The sequence below is a fragment of the Phycodurus eques genome, chromosome 8, assembly GCF_024500275.1.
Source record: "Phycodurus eques isolate BA_2022a chromosome 8, UOR_Pequ_1.1, whole genome shotgun sequence".
Lineage (NCBI taxonomy): Eukaryota > Metazoa > Chordata > Actinopteri > Syngnathiformes > Syngnathidae > Phycodurus > Phycodurus eques.
In genome coordinates, this window is record NC_084532.1 from 23979347 (window position 1) to 24001407 (window position 22061).

The 22061-nt window shown below is 41.4% G+C and overlaps 2 protein-coding genes across 5 annotated transcripts in view; one reads left to right on the forward strand and one right to left on the reverse strand.

Moving 5' to 3' along the window:
- The window catches only part of ralgps2 (Ral GEF with PH domain and SH3 binding motif 2), an 86096-nt gene that overhangs the window by 46855 nt on the left and 17180 nt on the right, over positions 1 to 22061 (forward strand). The window lies entirely within an intron of this gene.
- Positions 403 to 20359, reverse strand: angptl1a (angiopoietin-like 1a). Its single transcript, XM_061682845.1, has 6 exons — positions 20141 to 20359; positions 8935 to 9189; positions 7215 to 7835; positions 3802 to 3995; positions 2146 to 2416; positions 403 to 997 (listed from the first exon to the last, which is right to left on the reverse strand). Exons 2-6 carry the CDS (start codon positions 9122 to 9124, stop codon positions 810 to 812), a joined length of 1464 nt encoding a protein of 487 aa, XP_061538829.1. The 5' UTR covers positions 9125 to 9189; positions 20141 to 20359; the 3' UTR covers positions 403 to 809.

Consider the following 22061-nt stretch of genomic DNA (forward strand, 5'->3'; position numbering starts at 1 on the left):
TAAGACAAAATGAATGACAAGTGGCAGTGGGTGTCACACCCCCCCTTTCACTCTGGCATTGGATGGAGGTATTAATTTAGCATTTCCAAAACAGGGCTGCAGTGTCTTTTACAGTAAGACGTTCGTGGCAGTATGCATAAATATTATCAGTTGCTATAAAACTTAAAAGGAATGAAAATGGAGAGAGCTGTCCTGTACGCTGCTGCAACCCTATTCATCACATGGGGTTTTAAAATTGGCTAACGCATGACATTACTGGGCTGAATATCAATATTTAAGACTGTGCTTACCATAAATACCGAATCCCATAAAATGCAGAAATTAGTGTGACACTCAAAAATTAATATTCAATTTTATTCATCAGCCCTTCTTATGAGCATAATTACTTAGAAAATGACCATACACTGCTCCTGAGAAATATCTTTAGTCTAAAAAAAAAAAAAAAAAAAACCTCCACCTTCCACCAGGAGCAAACAGGAAGCTTGGGAGTAATACCTTATTGTCCCAAGACCCTGAGGCTGGATTTTCGCTGCATGGGTCAAATGACACCATGCAGATTTTTGTTTTTTTTTCGTGTTTTTCTTTTTTTTCCCCCTGACTTGAGGTTCAGGACAGTTTCTATTCATTTCGGCATTAGAGCTGCTTAGGAGTCCATCAGTCCTTGCAAAAACGTATGCCATCGTTTGTTCCTCCGCCTCTTCTTTAATGGCAGTCTTTCTCCTCATAATTGTACAGTGTTTATTCAGGGATACATTTTTTTTTAATTAAAAAAAAAGGCAGGAGATTGAGTGAGCCACTGTGGGGAGGTTCTAATCAATTGGTCGAATCATCAGTTGTACAGATTTGAGCGAGTAGAACCCCCCTCCGTATTCGGCCCAGAAAATCCCATCCTGAAACTTGCTCCGGTAAACTCCGCCACTGTACCACACGCCGTTCAAATTGGTCTGGCCGCACGCGTTGTACCACCAGCCGCCTTTGTGGAAGTGGGCGCAGTTACCTTGAGGAGGAACACAATGATAGCATTAAGAAAGCGTAAAGCTGTTTGATCAGTGGCAATACAATTGTCTGTCGTGGGAAATAACAGTGGACAGATTATTCTGTACTTAAGTATTTTTTTCTGACAACTTTTTACTTTTAGGTCTGTTACTTTTCTCAACCTCCGGATGATGATGATGCAATGTAAGAAAGACTGTCAAAAGTGGTTGAGGTCTTGAGTGATTGAGATGTTGGAGAGTGACATAAACTGAGCATTAACCGCGATGACGCAACTGATTCAGACAGCAAGATATTCCCCGTCCATTGCCACATTTAAGAGAACTGTTTGATGTTGTCGGCTCAAAGAATGATTTGTGGCAAATGTGTTGTCTTGTGCTATCCTAAAAGCCACCAGCTTTGATGTCCAAAATTTCTGTCAAAACATAAAGGTAATGTGTATTTTTTTCAGATGGCATATATATATATATATATATATATATATATATATATTTTTTCTTTTCTTTTTTCTGTCCGTTTAGAGTGTTGGCAAAGCTATAGGAACACGTTTTTTGATTGCACAAAAGCCTGAGTCAATGCTAGCTAGCTTTCTTCTTCTCGGTACGAGCAATATGGAAGTTAATAGTTTTTTTTCGTCATGTCAAGTTATCAAAATGGGTATTGTATATTATTAACAAAAAAAAAGTAATTTTTAGTTTGCACTTGAGTACGTTTCAGAGAATGTACTTTTCTATTTACGCAAATGACTTAAATCAGTACAGTGAATAGTCACAGTTCGACATTTGCATACTCACATATTCACTGTTTTTGTGCTTAGGCCAAAGCAATAAAGGTATTACTTTGGCGACATCTTGGTAGCAAGGAACTATGTTGAAGTGAGAGAAGCAGCTTCATTTAGACCAAAGTAGGGCTTTGCCACCATCTTGTGGCATCCTGATGCCAAGGAACTATGTTAAAGTGGATTGAGGACTTTCATTTAAACAAAAGTAGTGCTTTGTCGCCATTTTTTGGCACCTATTGAAAATAATAAACCTTTTGTTGTGGATGCTCAATTACTCAGATTTTTGCTAGTCCTGACAGGGCTCGGTCCCCTATGCTGTGCACTTGTACTTTTACCAAGTATCTGTACTTTTAACTCAGACGATCATGTACCTGAGAAGGCGTCCTTGTCTCGATCCAGCGTAGTGAACTGTTTGCCGTTGTGGCTGGTGAAGGAGTCCCCGGCGTTGCCCTGGTAGGCGCCCAGCCTCAGGCGGTAGCCCTCACTCTCCGACTCCAGGCGGAAGCTGCCGTACTCGGCGTATACCTTTTTGCCGTTCCAGTCCTCCATCTCCACCATCAGCTTGTAGTCGCCCTGCTTACCCAGGTTGTAGATGTTTTCCAGCCCGAGCCAGTGTTCGCCGTCGATGTTGCCAAAGCCTCTCTGCGAGGGAGTAGGGTTATTCATTTTCAGTCGTAGAGCTGGGTGATTACAGTAATTATTTACCAATTCACGTTTATTGCTCAGGACTTTTTTTTTTTTTTTTTTAAATCAACTTGCGACTTTTCCAACCCTTCTAGCTTTTAATTTTCGAAAAGACGTCTAACGACTTTATTACCCGCTAACATGAGCGAGATCATTTTCACATTTTTTTCCTCCTATGACAAGACAGGAGCCTGGTGGTTTTTGTTGTTGTTGTTGTTGTTGTTGTAGTAATAGTAGGGATTTATGGACTTGTACACTTTTGACCAAAAGTATGTGCTTCCAAGGAGCAAATATTTTGCTGCGGTAGGTTTGCCTTACCTATACAATACACATGAGAAAAGACCGAGTGAGAACTAAAGGTTGTGCCGTATTACTCTTCGATCCATACAGTTTAATGGCTCATTACTTTAATTTGTTCTCCGGGCACTCCGGTTTTCTCCCACATCCCAAAAACATGCGTGGTAGGTTAATTGACAACTTTAAATTGGCCGTAGGTGTGAATATGAGTGTGAATGGTTGTTTGTATGTGCCCTGCGATTGGCTGGCAACCAGTTCAGGGTGTACCCCGCCTCCTGGCCGATGATAGCTTGGATAGGCTCCAGCATGCCCGCGACCCTAGTGAGGAGAAGCGGCTCAGAAAATGGATGGATGGATAGATGGACTTGAGAAGTACTGCCTGCTTACATTTGAAAATCTGCATTTTCAAAGTAATGTGCCATATCTTTTGTTTTTGAAAGAAAAGTTATTTTTGTATTAATGCACCTAAACTTGGCAGTATGTATGCTAAGATACAGTGTACATTGAGACCACTTAATGAAGCAAGTATCATGGCGGCGGGGTTTGAAATTTATTACATTGGGATTCAATGATTATATTTCTGATTAAAATCAGGAAAAAGAGAATGGCAACAGAGACAACTACCCTATCAAATTTTCTTTGTCACTATAAAACCCACAAAGATGGGTGAGCTACGGTAACTTCACAGTTTAGCCAACCGTTCACTGGTCCAACATAAACCTAGCTTCATGTTGGTTATACATCTAATTGAGAATAATAATAAATAAAGTAATAAACAATAAGGAAACTGGTTTGGGACCAATAAAAACTATGATTGTAAATGTTTTGGCACAGTCCAAAGTGGTGAATGTGTGTTGACTAATATTGTATGACTTAAGTAGCAACTTGACTCAACTTGCTTGAAATTGAATGCGGAACCGACTTGTCTTTTTCTTGGATTTTTGACTTGTCTTTTTCTTGGATTTTTGTCACAGTAACTTGGGACTTACTTGAAACTTGGTTAAAAGTTGAGACTTACTTGTGACTTGTAGATATTTGAAACGCACCTTGTAATTCTCCCAGTTGCGGAAGAAATTAACTGAGCCATCTCGCCTCCTCTGCAACACGGTCCAGCCGCCGTTGTCGAGGCCGTGTTCACACCATACTTGGATCAGTCGCTCGCTGCCGTCGGTCTTCAGCAGGTACATCCCGCTGGTGGTGTGACCGGCTTGACGCACCTGGAAACAGTCCTTGAATGGACCTGAAGTTTAACAAAAACAAAATCTAAATGAAATGAAATTCAAGGTCGGACTTGACCGCTGCACCCTGCAAAAAGATGAACATGAAAAATAAAACAAATAAGATAAACATAAAAAATAAATGTTCCAATGATATGCAAAATATTCTAAGCATGAATTAAATACAAAATGTTGAAATAAACAAAATATGAACCAAAAAAAAGAAAAAAATACAATTAAAACAAATAAAGAATAAAATATATATTGCTGGAATCCCAGTCGTAAGCATCTTAATCCTTAAACCAACAAAAAATACCAAAGTAATTGGTGGAAAAAAAGTGTGCATGTCCGAAGGGGATGGAAAACATCTCCTTTGGACCACAACCCTCCAAACATCCTGTCGTCTAAAGCCATCCAAACACATTTTGATTGTTGTGTGAATGAATATTGACAAGTGCATGGCCCCAAAGCAGAAGCAGCTGAATCATCCCAAAGTGTTTCCTCAGTTTACCCTTGTGTGTTCGCGTGTTATTAAACCAGCATGAACACTAGCGTTGCGTGGGGTGGGGCTTAAAGGCCAATGGAAGACAGTTTTCTCAGCTGAGTGTGGGATCACACTGGGACTCAGCGCAAGGCTGCCGGCTTCTAGTTTTCTACAGATGATGGGTCTCCTGTACATTCCCCTATTCCTCTTCGTTTCTGTCAATGTCCCGTCACTTTGTGCAAACACAGCTTGTGTTTGCAAACTAAATCAACCCACAAAGCCACAGAGGATTCAAAATGGGGCTTAAATAGTCCAAACTGTGGTCAGCTAATGTGTATTTATAGTAATGGTGAGCGAACGTGAAGCAGATTCTATTAGTGGTCGATGGTGTATTTTGGGTGGGGTGGGGGGGGATATTACCTTTACCCTCCCATACTAACTGTCAGTTCATTGTGTTGAGTATAGTTGTTTGAACCAATGTACACTTTAGTGCCAGTGAAATGAAAGGCTTATTTTAGTCGTACAGCCATTCATTGTGAAGGATCTTTACCAAACCCCCTTAAATCGATAGTGTCAATATTGATACACACATAAAACAAAGCAATCTGTCTGTGCTGCTGCTAAAAGCCCAGTATTTAAACTGCAGTATGGATGAGACATTGTGAGAACAGAGGGAGGGGGGGTCCTCTGTTTACGATTGCTATAGAAGTTCACGAACGGCATGGCGGTGCGAGAACATGCGGTCACACCACACAAGAAGGCATGTTGGATTTAATATTTATGACCTACCTTTTCATTCAAATATTTACTTTAAGTATGACTTCACTACTGTGTTAGTGACATACTATGGCAGGTTCTGACTTGCGTACAAATTCGAGTTACTTTGCTCCCCTTGTACGACGCTTCAAGACCAACAGTGCATGGATTGTTTACCAAATGAATGCAGGATGATGTGGGGAAAATGCCCTTAGTTTTTCATGCAAATATTTACTGTAAATATGATTTTACTAGTATGTAGGTTAGTGGTAGATTGTGTTCACGTGATAGTGATTGGTCCCATTGTGTTATGGTTAGCACTCGTGGGTGCAGATTTGACTTATGTCACTAGCCGTAGGACCCTGCTGTAATGTTGAATTTGGATCCTTTTGTTTTATATAGTCCCTTTCTTGTTTTACTGTGCCCCAATATGCTCATGTAGACTGGTTGTTCAAACTCTAGTAAGGATTTGTTCCTTCCTAGTTCCTTCTTGCTGTTGGACCAATATCTGGTGTAATTGGGTACATATGCTCACTGAGCGCAGCCAATCGAAGACTGGATGATTTCACTGTCTCACTTACATGCCAAGGATGCATCAGATATGTTTTTGTCTGCACGCTAAAAGACTATTCAAGATGGTAGTCTGTATAAAGTTACTAAAACTAACGAGGGAAAGGCATGATCTATATGTGCATGATCAACTATAGGTTAAACTGACAATCAGTCAGTGTACTCTCTCTCTCTGAATGTTCGAAACTGCTATTTCTACGTTTTGGCCAGAATTATGATTCCCAGGTGAGTTAGCAGAGGTCTCTGTGGACGTAGGTGAACTTCCTGTAGCTGTCGTCATGTTGTTGTTCTTTAGAACGCCGACTAATTGATTGAGTCAACAGCGCCTCTGCTGGTGGCAACCGATTAATGTACTCCATTTTTGTCGTAGTCGCTTCAACACACCATTAATCCCGCAATCAATTCCTCACGATCAACAAAATTCTTGACCATCAAACATTTGATTATTTATTATACACAGCCATAAAACGAGCTGAACATGTTTCAGTCTTCATATTAACATCCCTGGATTACAAGGAGTCTTCGATTACAACAGTTTAGTTCCTTAATTTCTGTCAATGTCGCATCAATGCAACCTATCCTGAATTTGTACACAGATCGGAATGTGCTGTAGTCTATCACTAACCAATTATAACACAGTAGTAAAGTCATCATTACAGTAATTTCTTTTGTGTAAAATAATGGAAACTAATCAAATGAAAAAGCTTTAATTATTTGCTAAATATTTAGACATGTTTTTGCAATATTTTTTCCCCGCCAAAATATTTTTGCTACAATATTGTGTATTGACTGTCTGTTGTCGTACTACAGCGGCTCCAACTACCGGAGACAAATTGCTTGTGTGTTTTTTGGACATACTTGGCAAATAAAGATGATTCTGATTTCTGGTCTAATATTAGATTTTTTACCAAATATTGTTTTTTTAATCTATGTATTTTAATGTTATCACGTGGCTACAATTGTAAATTGTATTTATTGTGTATTTTTCATCTCGTTATAGTTTGTCCTTTTTAAAAATTAATATGCACATAAATATAAAACAGTAAGTTTGAGTGTAGTAACTTAGTGCGCCTTGTTCCATGTGACCATGTATTTTTAGGCCACTCTGTAAACTAGTTCATTGTATGACATCCTAACCTGTTTCGTTCAACGTCACTGCGCACCTACTCGATCGGACATGTGGAGGCCACATATGCAATGGAGCTGCACCTCGAGAAAATGGATCATGTCTTTGTCTGGTTTTAGGGGACTAACTCCCTTCAAGTTACTTCTTTAGTAGGTAAAATGTATGCTCTATAGAGTTTAAGTCTGGAAATTTACTTTGCTAGTCTAAAACCTTCCATTACTCGCTCCGGATGAACTCCTTGTTGTTTTGGCTTTGGATGTCAGGACCATTGTGAACCGAGAATCCCCGTGTATAACTGGTACCCACCGTCAGAAGTGAGTGTTCCCTGCGGCGGCGGAGGGTCAATTCCAAAGGGGCTTGAAGTAGGCGAGTTTGTGCGTGAGCCTCGTGCAAACGCCCGGTTGTTGTGGTCTCGTTGTATTTCGTTGGTGAAGCGGTTGTTTATTGGTATGGTCTGGGGCACCACTTGGACCAACGGAGGCACCGCAGGCAGATCACTGCGCCCCACAGGCCTCAGGCACTGCTCCTCCAGCGCTGAGATGAGAACGGACTGGTTGTTGACCACCCCGGCCATGGTGGCGAAGCGGGCCTCCAGCTCCCTGTACCTAGAATTCAGCCGCATCATCTCTGAGGTCACGTTGAGGACGCGGTTCTCCAGCTGGGCCAGCTCCAAGGAGTTGTCCCGCTTCCTGATGATCTCATGCAACAGCTGCATGTAGAGCTGTGTTACCCTGGAGTTCATGTTCCTGCTCTCTTTCCTCAGCAGCTTCATCTCATTCACCAAGTTGCCGTCTACATCCACCACCAGCTGCAGCGTGTCGATCTCGCGCCGCTGTTTGCTCAGCACCTCCCGCACGTCTGCGAGGTCCATGCGGGTCACTCTGTCCTTGTCTGGCTCTGGTCCTGTTGAGCTGGCACAGATTGGACCTGATAACACATGATGTATGCAGACAATGAGAAGTCAAGAACAGCTATAGACCTGTTCACCATGACGTCACACGTACTTCTGGGTGACAATAGCTCCAATTGCACCACTAGTAATGACATTTGACCAAAGTGCAGAAATTGGGAAAACAGGGTAAATGGCTTGAATAATTATTTTAACCTTTTTCTCTAACGCCGTAGTTTGAATGTGTGACGTGTCAGATGAAACGATAATGAGGTAAATATCATGGGAGGAACTTCAGATATAGTTAAAATAATCATCGAGGGACTGGCTAATTAACTTGACTCTTCTGATGCTATGATTAATGGCGCTACGTGCTCTTTTGACAATGAAATGAATAGGGCACGTTAGAGCTGACGTTTGCTAGCAGGCTAGACATTGTTTTGCTAAATTACTCAAAATACAACACAACCAAACATTTGATACATATCAGGGCGAAAATGTCTTCCACAAAACCGATGATGATTTGCTTCCTATTCTGTCTCTTCAAAAATGGCTGCTATGCCACGAGGCAGTCATGTGATTTTTCTGTACAACTATTTCCTTTACGACCTTCATTAGCTTTATAGTCCTCACCCAGAGATTCCGCTGGATTGTTTTAGTTTTTTTAAGTAAATTGGTTAGAAAAACGAAACCTTTTGGGATATACCTAGCGGCGCAACCCCAAACACATCATGTTTCTGTCATCGTTTTCAGTTCAAGTCAGTGGTAGTCTCCCACCCGGAAGTACCCTGATGCCTACTGTTTACAAACATTATGGAAACATCAAACAGGAACTTTTCGTGTTGTCTTAGATGTTTTGCCTCTCATCGAAAGCGACTGAGAGTGATAGCATTTGTCGTTTGATGCATGGGGATAAATTGTTGCGTTTTCAAGCCAACACTCAGACTAGAGCTGTCCTATCTAGCCTATGTGCATGAACTGATGAAGCTTGCTCGAATAAGAGGCGAAGCGTCTTCTAAAACAACCAGAACAGTGCAGTTGTGATTGTTTCAATACCTTTAGAATGAAATGACCTGGATGAATGAGAATATTCACAGGCATATAAGAGGAACAGGCAAAAATGTAAAGGTTTCCAACCTGTAATTTTATGCTCCGGCACCAGGAAGGTGTAGGAACACTTTTTGGCATTGGGATCCACGGGAGCTCTTTTACTTCTTTGGACGGACGTCTCTTTGGCCCTCCGTGTTTCCCTGGAGCTCCTGCAGGAACTTCCCTCCCATAGGGAGAGGCAGAGTAGGGCGCACAGGCTCCACATCCGCCCCTGCATTGCTGCTTTGGTGGATTGATGGACAGCTAATTGTGCTCCCTTCCTCCAAGGCGCCCCGGGCCCGCCTGTGTGAACACAAGACCTTTTAAAATCCAGTGGTTCTGAAATCAGGGTCTGCGAGCTGTAGCTTGGGGGGTCAGAAAAATAATTTGGAATAAAATGTACATACTGTACCTACATATGGGGACTGGGGAGCATTAAAATGTACATAATGAACCAATTACTACTCTTCCTTACCTTAGCGTTGGACTAATTTAAAGCTTTGATATGATTGTGACATAACACAAATATGATATCCCTGTGTGAATTGCCATTTTTATTTTAGGACAAAAGGGGAATGTCTGCTGGGATAGGCTGCAGCCCACCCACGACCCAAGTGAGGATAAGTGGTACAGAAAATTGATAGATGGAGGCCTATAATTACAACAATAGCAACAGTCCTTTTTTTTTAATACAAGGTATATTTTTTTCAGTCCTATTTGTTTTTTTTGTTTTTCTTTTTAGAGAATAAATTTGTCTTTTCAGAATAATTGGCATAATATTTCGAGAATAGTTGTATTTTTGAAATGCACGTTAAAGATGACTTTCTGCCATCATTAAACTTAAAGATTTCAACTTTTTCTTGGACTAATCGGACATTATTCTCATAAGATTAAACATTTTCACACGGACAAAATACTTTGTTCTTGTAAAGGTTACAACTTAATTTTTTTTAAGTTGTAAACTCTCAAATAGGCAACTTTAGTTTATCTGAGGAACTGTAGCTTAAGAGCCGATGAGCCAAGCTGATGACCGAGCTTTATCTTTGCTACCTATTCCTATACTTTGCTTTCTTAGCAATCTTCTTATGCCTTTAGTGCAGAGTTTTATTATTGAGCCAAGGAACACATTTTACATATTAAAAAAAAAAAAAAAATAAATCTCACGGCACACCACCAAATAAGAATGTGACTGAAACAATGATTGAATGACTACAATATGCACAGTATTTTCAATAAATGTTTTGCTTGCAATTTCTTGTGTGTGCTCAAATAAGTTCATAATGTGTTTAAAAAGTGTTTCAATAGGTTTAAATGTCTTCAAACCATGTGGGAACGGTAAAACATTTAAAAAGACATTTTTCTAAAACCTCTCTGTATTGCGAATTTTCACCTATTGCGGGTGGGTGTGTAGCGTCTCCCCCACAATAAATAGGGTTTCTCTGTATACGTACAAGAAACCATCTCTTATTTTTTATGAATGGCAAGCAATTAATACACCTGTTATTGTACCTTCCACCATTTAATGGAAGAGCTGAGTTGTTCTGCTTGTCAAGAACAAGGATACATTATTTGTAGTAAATAAATAATAATTTTCAGACCAATAAGTGGTTGCTATTCACTGTTATAGTAGAGTTTCAAAAACTAATAACCACATTGACAGCAGGAATGTTGGCGCAATCTTTAATTCCTGGACCCGAGGCAATCATTGCTGCCTCATGGCTCCACAGCGCTTTATTTAAAACAAACAACTTGTCATTTGTATCAATTTTAAACAGGTGGGAGTGTATAATGTCCACGTTTAAGACGTGCAAGTGGAACACCGCTTCTTCGAGATCAATAATACGTTTGCCAGCAGTATTCAAGCGGTTAAATTGCCTTATCACGTTACCCTTAAAAGTTCAAACATAATAATCGGTCTTCGTGTTTTGCTTTGACATGTAAACTTGCATCCCGGGGTTTTAAAAGGGTTCAAGCCCCGCATTCCTTAGTTCAAAATCATTACTGTACAGTCCATTAGCCTTGTTTTGGTTGGTCTTTTCATTCCCTTTACAACCCACACTGTGTCTATTAACGACTTATTTATGTAAAGACAACCGCAGATCGTGCCGGAAAATCAGTGCGTAAACATTTACTTTCCTATACAATATGCACAGCCATTGTTACATTGTTGTGTCGTTTTTGTAGTGAAAGGGTTAAAGTTGAGGAAGTTGCTGTAACCCAACATGACTCCTGCACAGCTCAAAGCAAATGAGAGACTTTCAATTTAACAGCAAATGCTCAGAGAGGAGGTGCGAAAGAGCCGGGGAGTTGAATTGCGCAGACTGTGTGTGAACTTGCAGTCTCAGTCTCATGCTTTAAAAAAAAAAAAAAAAAGTGGGTATTTGTCACAATTTGCAATCGCATCATGCTTTGAAACCATTATGTAGCTGAGTGACCACTATACTTCATTGCAACACCAGGGCTGGATTTAAAGGAGTGCCCAATTCTGATTCAATATATGTGTGATGGTGATGTAAATCCCAATTATGCCACTTTCACTTGAACCCTGCAACGTAAATCCAGCCTAAGATTGAGTCAGACCATATATCTTTCAACAAGGCACCAATTAGTCTTTATCCTCATTTGGTATTAATTCTATTTCTGTTTTCCATCAAACAACTGGCAGATCTGATGACGCCATCCCATGTAGGCCTTGGTCTTTCCTTCTAATCTGGCGACATCGCTCCTGACAGTCAGTCTTGACTCATTGCGAAGACCACGAAACCCGGTACCTTCTGTGTGTCCCCGTATGACGCCATGGTGGTTCTTGTGGGATTCTGACAACTCCCCGCGGTCCGTTGGAGCTATGTTAAGAAGGGACAGGATTACGGCGATCTGTTACGTGTGTTACTATCCGGATGAGTTACTAATCTTTCCAGCTCTGAGACAAAGGTTGGTAAAAGCTTAGGTGGCAACAGTTCACTGACACTGTTTGCAGGGGAAAGGATTAGAGCCCTAACACAAATTGTGAAAAAACGTGAGTAATTGACGGCCCCCCAAATGTTTATAATTGCCTATATTAGTAGTTTCAACCAACAATATACCATAACTATGATCCCAAAACATTTTGTATCATTTCAACATTACCCTTAAAGATCCTTGAAGGCTTGTAGATTATTTGATTTTGAAAAAAAAATGCACCAGAACTGCCTGTTTTCATGCACAGGCAGCGAAGACTCCCCTTAAATTCCACTGACAACCCAGGCTAAATTTAGCTCCTCCCCTAACACGAATATTTTCTTATTATTCGAGATGTAAGCAGATATACATGACCATGTATTCTTATGCCATTCAGCAAACTAGTTCACTGCGATCCGTTGGTAACCTCGAAACGGTGTATGTTCGTACCAATCGCAAACCAAGGAGTATTTTTGTCAGAACATTGTATTTTTTCATCTATTTGTTTTTTGGGTTGTTATCTAATATTGTATATTTTTTATCTAAAAGTTGGTGTTTTTTTTTATCTATTTTGTAATTTTTCATCTAAAAGTTTTTTTAAATTCCTCCAGCTCCTATCGTAAAAAGAGAGCCCCTGAGCATATCTTCTTCTGCCGCGTGATATTCTTGCACCCACCCAGCAAACTATTTTGTTGCGCGCTATTCATTGAAACACTCAAATATTTTGACCGAACTGTTTTATACGTCACTAGACTCATACAGGTAGTCAGAAATTATAGGCAGTGCATACAGGCATGTGAAGGCCACACACAACGAGCCACACTATGAGGAAATGGATCTTAATGTTTGTATGGTTTTTGGGGAATTACTGCCTTCAAATCTCTTCTTTGGCAGGTAAAACACATGCTCTGTAGGGTTTAAGTTTGGGAATTGATTTGGCCAGTCTAGAACCTTCCATTTCTTGCCCTGGATGAATTCCTTGTTTTTTTTTCTTAAATCATTACAGCGGGGCCTCAGTTTACGACCGATTTCAGTTTCTACAGCGGTGACGTAACCAGAATGGGTATGCAAGTAAGAACATGATGTAGTCTGGAATAACATATGCTAACACAGTAGAAAAGTCATAATTACAGTACCGGTAATTATTTGTATGAAAAACACTTGTCGACCATAAATAAGACCGTGTTAATATGCATGTTTTTGGGCTGGATTGGTAGAGTAGGTCATGGTATTGGTAGTAAGCCTCTCTTTGATCCAAAAACTACTTTTTCCCCTTTCACCTTATTTCTATTTGCACTCGTTTTTCAGGCCATTTCCTCTCATGTAATCACACTTTCTGCCCTCGTCCCACTCTTCCCCTTTGTGGTTTCAGCTAAATCACTTAGACTGAAAGCGATCTGGCACACAAAGGGAAACTTTATACCGATTTCTCTCCCCGAATAGCAATAGGATTAATTCCATCTCTCGTCTTGTTCATCACTCTTGACAAATACGCGGGTTCAGTAACATAGCTGTGAAAACAGCAAAAATCAGCACGCAACAAAGGAGTTGCCGCAGGCCTCTGACCCCGCCCGCCTTACAGTATATTTTGGCAACAAGGCCAGCGTTATAATTCCTTTTAAGTGCACAGACGGGTCCTCAATCCTCTAACAGTTATTATTAACAGGCCTTTCCTCCCAGCTCACTATTTCTCCACTGTGGTTTTAGTCAGCTACTTTGCTGTTCTTGACTCAGCCATGAAATGAATGACTGTATTTTGTGTGTCACCTATTTGCTTTGTACTTTGGATCACACGCTCTTTCGTCCTTTGGGGATTTTGAGTCATTTTCAGTTTAAACAGGGGTGGGCTTTTTGATGTTTGATTTTTAAATCCGACAAAGGGACCAGGTCATTTGTAGATGAGGTAAAAATAAATAAATAAATGTGTAAAATGTTTTGGTTGATAAAATAACAATTCATGCTTATTCTTGTACAAATCATTCATTCATTGAATTATGATTAATTAATCAAAATATGTTAATGTAAAAAAAATTCATAAGACATAAGTACGACAGATGTTCAACGGTTACTAGCAATCGTATGCAAGCCAGTGGACTGTCCGGATTTCCACTATCCAATTTTGATTCAGTTTCAGTTATTTTTGAAAGGGGACAATGCAATTTCATAAAACACATGAAGTACACATGGTTAAAAAAGCCAGAATTAGCCAGAAGGCTAGTTTTCATCTGTAGTCCCCTGGCCAAGATGTAAAAAAGCAGTAGAATACATCTACAAGACAATATAATGCAGGATGATTGATGATAAGGGATTGTGTGGCATGGCTTAGGTGGTCTTCTCCCAACCTGAAGCTCGTGGGTTCAACCCTCAGCCCTTGTGACCATGTAGAAGTGTCTTTGAGCAAGATACTGAACCCAAAGTTGCACCTGATGCGCTGCCATCAGTAGGTAAATGAGGAAAGAAATCGTGTTAAAGCGCTTTGGGTACCTTGAAGATACTATTAAAAAAAAAAAACGCTATACTAACGCTGAAAGCCCAAATCCATTTGATGGAGAAAAAAAAAAAGTCTGTAATTTTTGTTGTTTTGACTGGGGGGAGGGGGGAAACCCCAAATAAATTAATCCAAGAAACATGAAGTTGATGCACTTCATTTGCTTTAAGGCCTCTTTTATATTTTCCTGTGTTTCGGCGGGTGACAGCGCCCGCATTGCATCACGTGACGGACGCACTGGGCCGGGCGGCCCCTATGCGACACTTGACGCGCACACGGGACAAATTGTCGCCGTATGCAGAATGCTGTGGAGATCATCTTTGTGATTGGTCCGTTTTACTCACATGCTGTGATGACGTAACCCACATACCACCAACGCCGCAGCCTTCTTGATCGATTTTTCAATATAATTAAACGCCTCATCTGGTCATCTAGGTCCATTTCGTCTAGCAGGCACTCTTCCACGTTCACCATTGTTGTTGCTTTGTTCGTCTTTCCGGAAAGTAAAAACGGCTACCGGAATTGGCCATAAAATGTTGAGGAAACTCCACTCTATGGTGTCCTAGCCAATCCCAGCCGTAGCGACGCCCCCGACTTGGAGGAGAACTGCAGCACATTTTCAAAACGGCGCGTGTGGGTTGCGCTCGAGTAAAGCCGCGCGCGGGATAGCCACAGTGACGTCAGCCCGGTCGGCGCCCACGTGAGTATAATAAAGCCTTTAGTGGGCCACCAAAAATGATGTGGCAGGCTGGATCTGGCCCCCGGGCCTTGAGTTTGATGCCTGTGATGTACAATAAATCTGGACTTGATTCAAACTCATTCATTGTTTTATGGACACAATAGTACATTTTTCAAGTCCTGATGCATTTTCCATCCATCAGGCTATGTGGATTGTTCCATGCACCAATCCTCACTGTCTCCAATGATTTACCAAAGCTGTAACCTGGGAAAAATGTATATTTTTTTCACAGCCCATATGCTGTATTTCCCAGCAAAAAAAAGCCCCATCTGGATTTGTGACTCTCCCATGTATTCAAAAGGTCCCTAAAGCAACAACAAATAAGCAATCATGTCATCAGCCACACACAAACTGACTCCCTCAGTCTACTTGATGAGACAGATGTTACAGTGCTAACTTCCAAATAGTGCTGGAGAAAGTGGAGAAAAAAAGTGTTATTAAGCAGAACAAAGCCAAGATGTGATGTGAGCACAGCGTGGCAGCTGACCCTTTTCGACGCAAAAATGAAGCCTTTAAAATGAAAAATGCCTTCCAAGAGATTAGCTGTCGCCACCAGCATGGGATGGAAAATGCTTTTATGTTGCTGTATGAGTGGCAATGTTTTACGTCTCGTTGTTAAACACTACATATGGGACACATAAGAAAAATGGAGCTACGGACGATTTTTTTCACTAAACGGGACTCAGGCCAGCGGTTGTGTCAAAGACTTCCCTCGGGATTAAAAGGTGAAAGATGGGGTGCCGGCTGGGATAGTTGTTTTTCCAAATTTAAGTGCCTCACTTTGGAGAAGACTTCTTGCTCGCTGGCTACCGAGCGCTATCTCACCTTGGTAGCACCCCCAAAAGAGGCCCCACAGCCCTCCCATCTGTTTTCCTTATTCTAGTTGTGAAACCCTAAACATGGTGGCTGATGGTCAGGTCAGAGGTCTATATGATGGATTAGGCTGCAGTCCCACCCTTCCTCAAACTACCACTCCCCAACACCAACACCCATCTGTTGGTTCAATCAATCGCTCTTTGTGGGGAACCACTCCCACCCGCTCTTCCTTTTTTGGGAGTAAATGCACAAACATAAGAGTGAGTTGTCTTGTGTAGATTATGCTATCTAGCTGCCTCGATTCAACTTTTGTCTAAAATGTTTTACTTTAAAATGTTTGGGTAATTACCTTTTTTACGTGCCGTAGGTGTACATAGGTAAATGTGAAAAGAAACTAAATACAACCTAAATGTAGTACAACAGTAAAAGTACTTATTTCTCAGAAAATGAGTCGCCACTTCGCTGCTCCTCTCCGCTTTGTGAAGTACCGCAGAAAGGAACTCATGTTAGTCACTAGTTATTTGCCTCGGTAGCAAGTCTATAGTATTTATTTCACCAAGACACGCTAACACTCGTAACTGGTTGCAGACGAGTGGTTCAAGACGGGGTCATGGTAATGTATTTACAGTAATTACCCTGAATTTCTCGAAGAGTGATGGGTGGCGCTAAATGTGATATCTTGTTGGAAGTATTGCCTCTTCTATTAGTCATTCTACGTTTTGCATATTCTTCCTCTACCAAATACCCAAATAATTCCCAAAAGAGATGACTTTTTCGACAAGAGGAACTGTCGTCGGGTTCATTCACTGCTCGCACTAACAACAGGGAGGTGGGGTTGTGTCACTTTGCCTGCACTCGGCTCATACCGCTGCTTTAAAGTTTTAGCGGTTTTGAAACCATGACATATTAAAACCACAGTATACCTTGAAGCCAGTAACCAGCTCATGCCTAATAATAAGTAGTGGTGGGAAAAAATTACACACAAATGCTTGGTTACTGTATTTAAGTAGATATATTTGTTTTTACAGGTCTCTTCAGTGTCTATTTTCTGACCTCTTTTTACCTTTACTGCTTAAATGTGAAAAAATGACTTTACTTCCTACTCCTTACTTTGTCAAAATAGGCTTGTTGGTTTTTTTAACCTGGAGATGACAACATAATGTAAATAGAGCGGTAAAGTCAACCATGGTTGAAATCTTAATTGAAATTCCCCATCCGTGACCTTATTTAAAAGAATTGTTTGATATTGTCGGTTCCAAGAATGATTTGTGGCGAATGCATTGTCTTGTGCCAGCCGAAACACCACCAGCTTCTTGCATTTAAAAAAATTATCCATCTAATCTGAAAAAACATATGGGTGATATACCATGAAGTGAAACTATGTGACCATGCTGTTTTTATGATATATTTTTTTTAATCTGCACACAAACGTTTCCATGTGACGAGTTATCAAAATGGGTGTTGTGTACATAATCGACGATAAAAAATATATTTGTAAATGTAGTACTTATGTACACTTGACAGTTTTTACTTTTGTTTAGGTGAATGATTTTAATCAGTACTTCTTTTATCAGGGTCTTTTCTTTTTTAAGTATAGATAGTTTTACTTAAGTACAGTGTGTGAGTACGTATGCCACCAATGGTTGTCTGTGTAGATTCTCAATAATCCTGGTCGGGGCAAATGTTGAATGGAGGCAAACAAGAGTCCAGTTTCCTCCATTCATCTTTTGTGGAAAGAGTAGTCCATATAATAAGGCTTTCTTTCCCTCTTTCACTCTCAGTCTGTCACACTCTGTCAAGATAAGGACTCACCAATCTCCGAACACCCTCCTCCATCACTGCAGGACACACACAACCTCCTGTGTGCTTGCCTCAAACACATGGGCATTGTATTAAAACCTGTTAATATGGTGGAAATTCCCACTGTTGGAGCCCCTTGTGCTGGGTCCCCCCCCCCCCTTGACGTAATATAGTGAGTGATGCTGGGAACTTGAGGCTTGAGCCACCCGGGGATCCAGGGTAGAATGGAGAACCGGAAGGGAATTAAAACCCTTAATTGTAAGGATTCGCCTTTGGTATTGTTTCTCCTCACCACATTTTGAGAGTGAGCAGAGTGAGTGAAAATTCTAGCGTTGAGTTAAGTTTCCATGAATACCCTCACATACTTTAGTTAGGTTCCTCCTCCTCATCTAGTGATGCCTCAGTGATGCCTCGAGTCCACATTTCTGAGGACTCGGGTTCAAATCCGGCCTTGCCTGTGTGGAGTTTGCATGTTCTCCCCGTGTTTGCGTGGGTTTCCTCCCACATCCCAAAACATGCATGGCAGGTTAATTGAAAACTCTGAATTGCCCATAGGTGTGAATGTGATCAACTGCCGGGTTGACTTTATCCCCTGCATTATGTGCCTGTTCATTTTCTTTTGCACTTGTCCTCATTACGGGTGAGCTGGAGTCTCTCCGATCTGACTTTGGGTGAGAGACGGTGTACACCCTGGACTGGTCGCTAGTCAATCACAGGACACAAACAAACATTCACACTCACATTCACACCTATAGACAATTTTGTCTTCAATAAACTTAACGTGTCTGAAGCTTATCCCAGACGAATTTTGGCAAAAGACACTGGATATTATTCACCCTGGACTGGTTGGAAGCTAATCACAAGGCACAAACAAGGATTCACACTCACATTCACACCTATGGACAATTTTGTCTTCAATCAAACCTAACATGCATGTTTTTGAAATGTGGGAGGAAGCCGGAGTACCCAACAAAAGCCCTCGCAAGCAGGGGGAGAACATGCAAACTCCACATAGGAAAACTGGAGCCGAGATTTGAACACAGAACTGTGAGGCAGACACGCCGCTAACCACTAGTTCATCATGCTGCCCTCTGATTGTATTGTGGTAAGACACATTTATTTTCCAACTGATTCATGAGCCTAGGCAGCAGGGTGCTGTGGTGGTTCACATCTCTCCTTCACAATTGAGGTTTTAGGTTTGAATCTTGGCTCAGGAAAGTAGGGAAATCAATAGTGATTTGTAAATGGTGATTTTTGTCTCTCTTCCCATTCCAATGTAACACGGAAAAAGATAATTCTGTCAGCCAATCAACGGACAGCACTGTGTTTCGCTCCACCCTCCACTAAATCCTGTATTATTGCAACAGATTAGAATGGAAATGCAATAAAATGCAACTCAAAAATGCAATAAAATGCAACTCAATCGAACCAGACCGCTTGGTGGAAATGGGGCTCAGAGTCTTCTGTTACTACCATCTAACCAAACACTTGCACTGAAGCGCGAGTAGCATTACCTCTAAATATGCATTGAGTCTATCAACAGAGCCATTCGTTGGATATCTTTGTCCAAGAGAAGGTTGTCACACATGGCCGCGGGTCGAACGTTAAAATCAGTCAGCCAGCCCATCCTGAGCGAGCTATCAATCTCCCACCAAAGTTGGTAACCGGCGCTGCCAGTCATGCACTTCCCAAGTATCTTAAAACCTACTTGAATGTCGAGAGAGCTGTGTGGATATCTTGGCGAAGTTTACAGGGACCCACAGTCTCAGGTGAGGATTGGAATGCCCTGGATGTTCGTCAAGCAGCTGGTCCCTCTTTTTATATCTGTGTCTTCTCTTACCCTCTTATTTTCCAGACTTATCGGAGCTATGGGTAAATATTATGATGTACTCTGGACATTAGGAACGCAAGGTCTTTCTCCCTTTTTTACTCCCAAGCTTGGCATATTTGAAAAGCCTGTCCCTTCCCTGGTAATTGACATCAATCACAGATATGCTGTTGAGTAGAATATTTTCCACAATTTGCTGTCAGCTTTTTGCTGTGACCTCATTGATTCCACCTGGAGAAGTACCAGCCTACGTCGGGTGGTGCTGTGCCTTTAAGGAAAAAAAGAAGAAAAAAAAGATATCTCCCATCTGATCGGGTCAACCTTCCCCAAGTGTTTTGGCAGGAATGTGGCTTCCTTCCTCTTGTGCTTTTTCTCACTGTTGCTGCTAGGTGGACACATTAAAATGTCACTTAAGGATTCTCAAGTGAATTCCGGCCTGCATTGACACAGATGTCATGGTGGAGTCACACGTGTTCCTGCGCCTGACACCGTTCTAGAGAAGATTAGTCCTGCTAAATAGTTCTGTCTGGAGCTTCCAGGCATTAAAGCTCCGCAGACTGCCCCCTCCACACCTCCCCACAGACACTCAAACGCTCTTAAAAAAAGTGTCTTGCACACAAGCTGACCAAGGAGAACACACGCATACCTTTTTCTGAGCAGTGAAGTTGCGCGTCCAGCAGTTAGGGTTTGGCGTTTGCGCTGTGTTGTGATTTCACCGAGCAGCAGTGTCCAGGATTCATCTCTGTCTTGTTTTCTGTCACTGACAAAATCGACGTGGTATAATTCTAGCTACAGAAGCCTACTTCCCAAAGACGTGTGCCGGGCCAAGGTTCAAAAGCCGGCCTCTCGCACAGACTGAACTCTTAACGACAGATGCCTCCAGTTTTTCCACAAAGGATGGGGGTGACTCAAAGAGGGAGGGAAGGGGAGAAAGAGGAGGAGGATAAGGGGTGTGGTAGTTCCTGACCCCCCCCCTTCTCTTTCACCCCCCTGTTTTCTTTGGAGTGGCCCAGCCTACTTCTGATGTCACTGATTGGTGAAAAAGGAATGCCATTTTTAACCAAATACTAGGTAAAAAAAATCTCATTGTAATCTCAGGCGCATACCAAAGCAACAGGTGGTGCAATTATTCTTGAACCGTATGGCCATTTTAGCTAATAAAGCATAAGAAAGTCACAGTCTGTCTATCTTGATCGTGGCGTTCAGTGTAGAAAATATACATTTTACCCTAAGCAGTTGACAGAAGATCTTGTCGTGTTAAGATATTTTTGTTTGCTGTAGCAGAATTACTGAGCTGTTTGCACTCTTTCATATGCAGAATACATGCACCGATTTCCAAAATAATCGGCACATCTGTGTCCTAACTGCTCTTATTGAGATGACCAACACACCCCAAACCACATGGATGTTATCGTATCAACACTGACCTGTGCAAGGCAGAACAGTGCCACGGGGAATCCAGACTACTAGAAATATATGATCATCTTTGAGAGATATCCAACAATCTGGCCATTGCTGATTTTGAACAAGACGGGGAAAATAGGGGTCAAATATGGCCCGATGATCAATATGTGTGTACCCCGATTTAACTAGATTGCGGTCACACACTGTTCTCGTCATTTTTCTTGTGGTGAATGACTTGAGACGTTATTCAGAACCGATTGGCTATCCTTCCGTTTAACCTGTGTCAAAATCATGAAGCCCGTGGCTCAGATCAAGTCAATGATGACCAAACATGTAAGGATTCGAGATTGGAAATATTGAACAGGTTTAACATTCACAATTGTCAACTGTTTTCTGAGCAGATCGGGACAAAATATCTGAAAACATCCCACCACGCAGAATAGTCTGTCAAAATTGATCTCAGATTGATTGACTTTGATCGGAAGGGGGTAAAAATGCTAAAAATTTGCTCGATTATCAGTATGTGTGTATCCAGCTGTTTGTGGTTTGTTTTTCTACTAGTATGTCTAAAAAATGTGCAGGATAAAGTCACAAAACTAATAGAGGTTAATCCAACAATCGGGGCTTTGCTGACCTTGATCGGAATCCGGCTCAAATTCAGCGCAATTATCGGTATGTGTGTACCCCACTTAACCTGATTGCTCTTTTGGAGTGCTGCCTCGCAGCTTCCAGCCTCCTGATTGCCCACTTTCTTTTCCCGCGACGGGTAGAGTCTCATTATTACACACTACCACTGGAAGTACCAGAGGCTGGTGCAGAGATCTAACTGATTGGCGATGTTATTGGACCTGTCCTTATTGCGGGCGTGTAGCCTGACCTTGCCTACTCTCCTCTTATTATCACCGTCATCTACTTAAAACAAAACCGCAGACTTTTTTCTCTCACTGATGCAGACGATGATATTCCATGACCTCATTCATACTTAAACCATGTTTTGTCACTTGCAATCATCTCCAGTACACGTGTTTGTCTGTGTCGGTGTTCATTTCATTCAAGGGGAGAAATCTTTTGAAATTTTTGGTGTGTTTGGTTGAGCCCGTAGAATCTCACACCTCTGTCCGTTTTTTTCTGTCACCTCATCTTGCACCAGCTGCCGCCTCTCT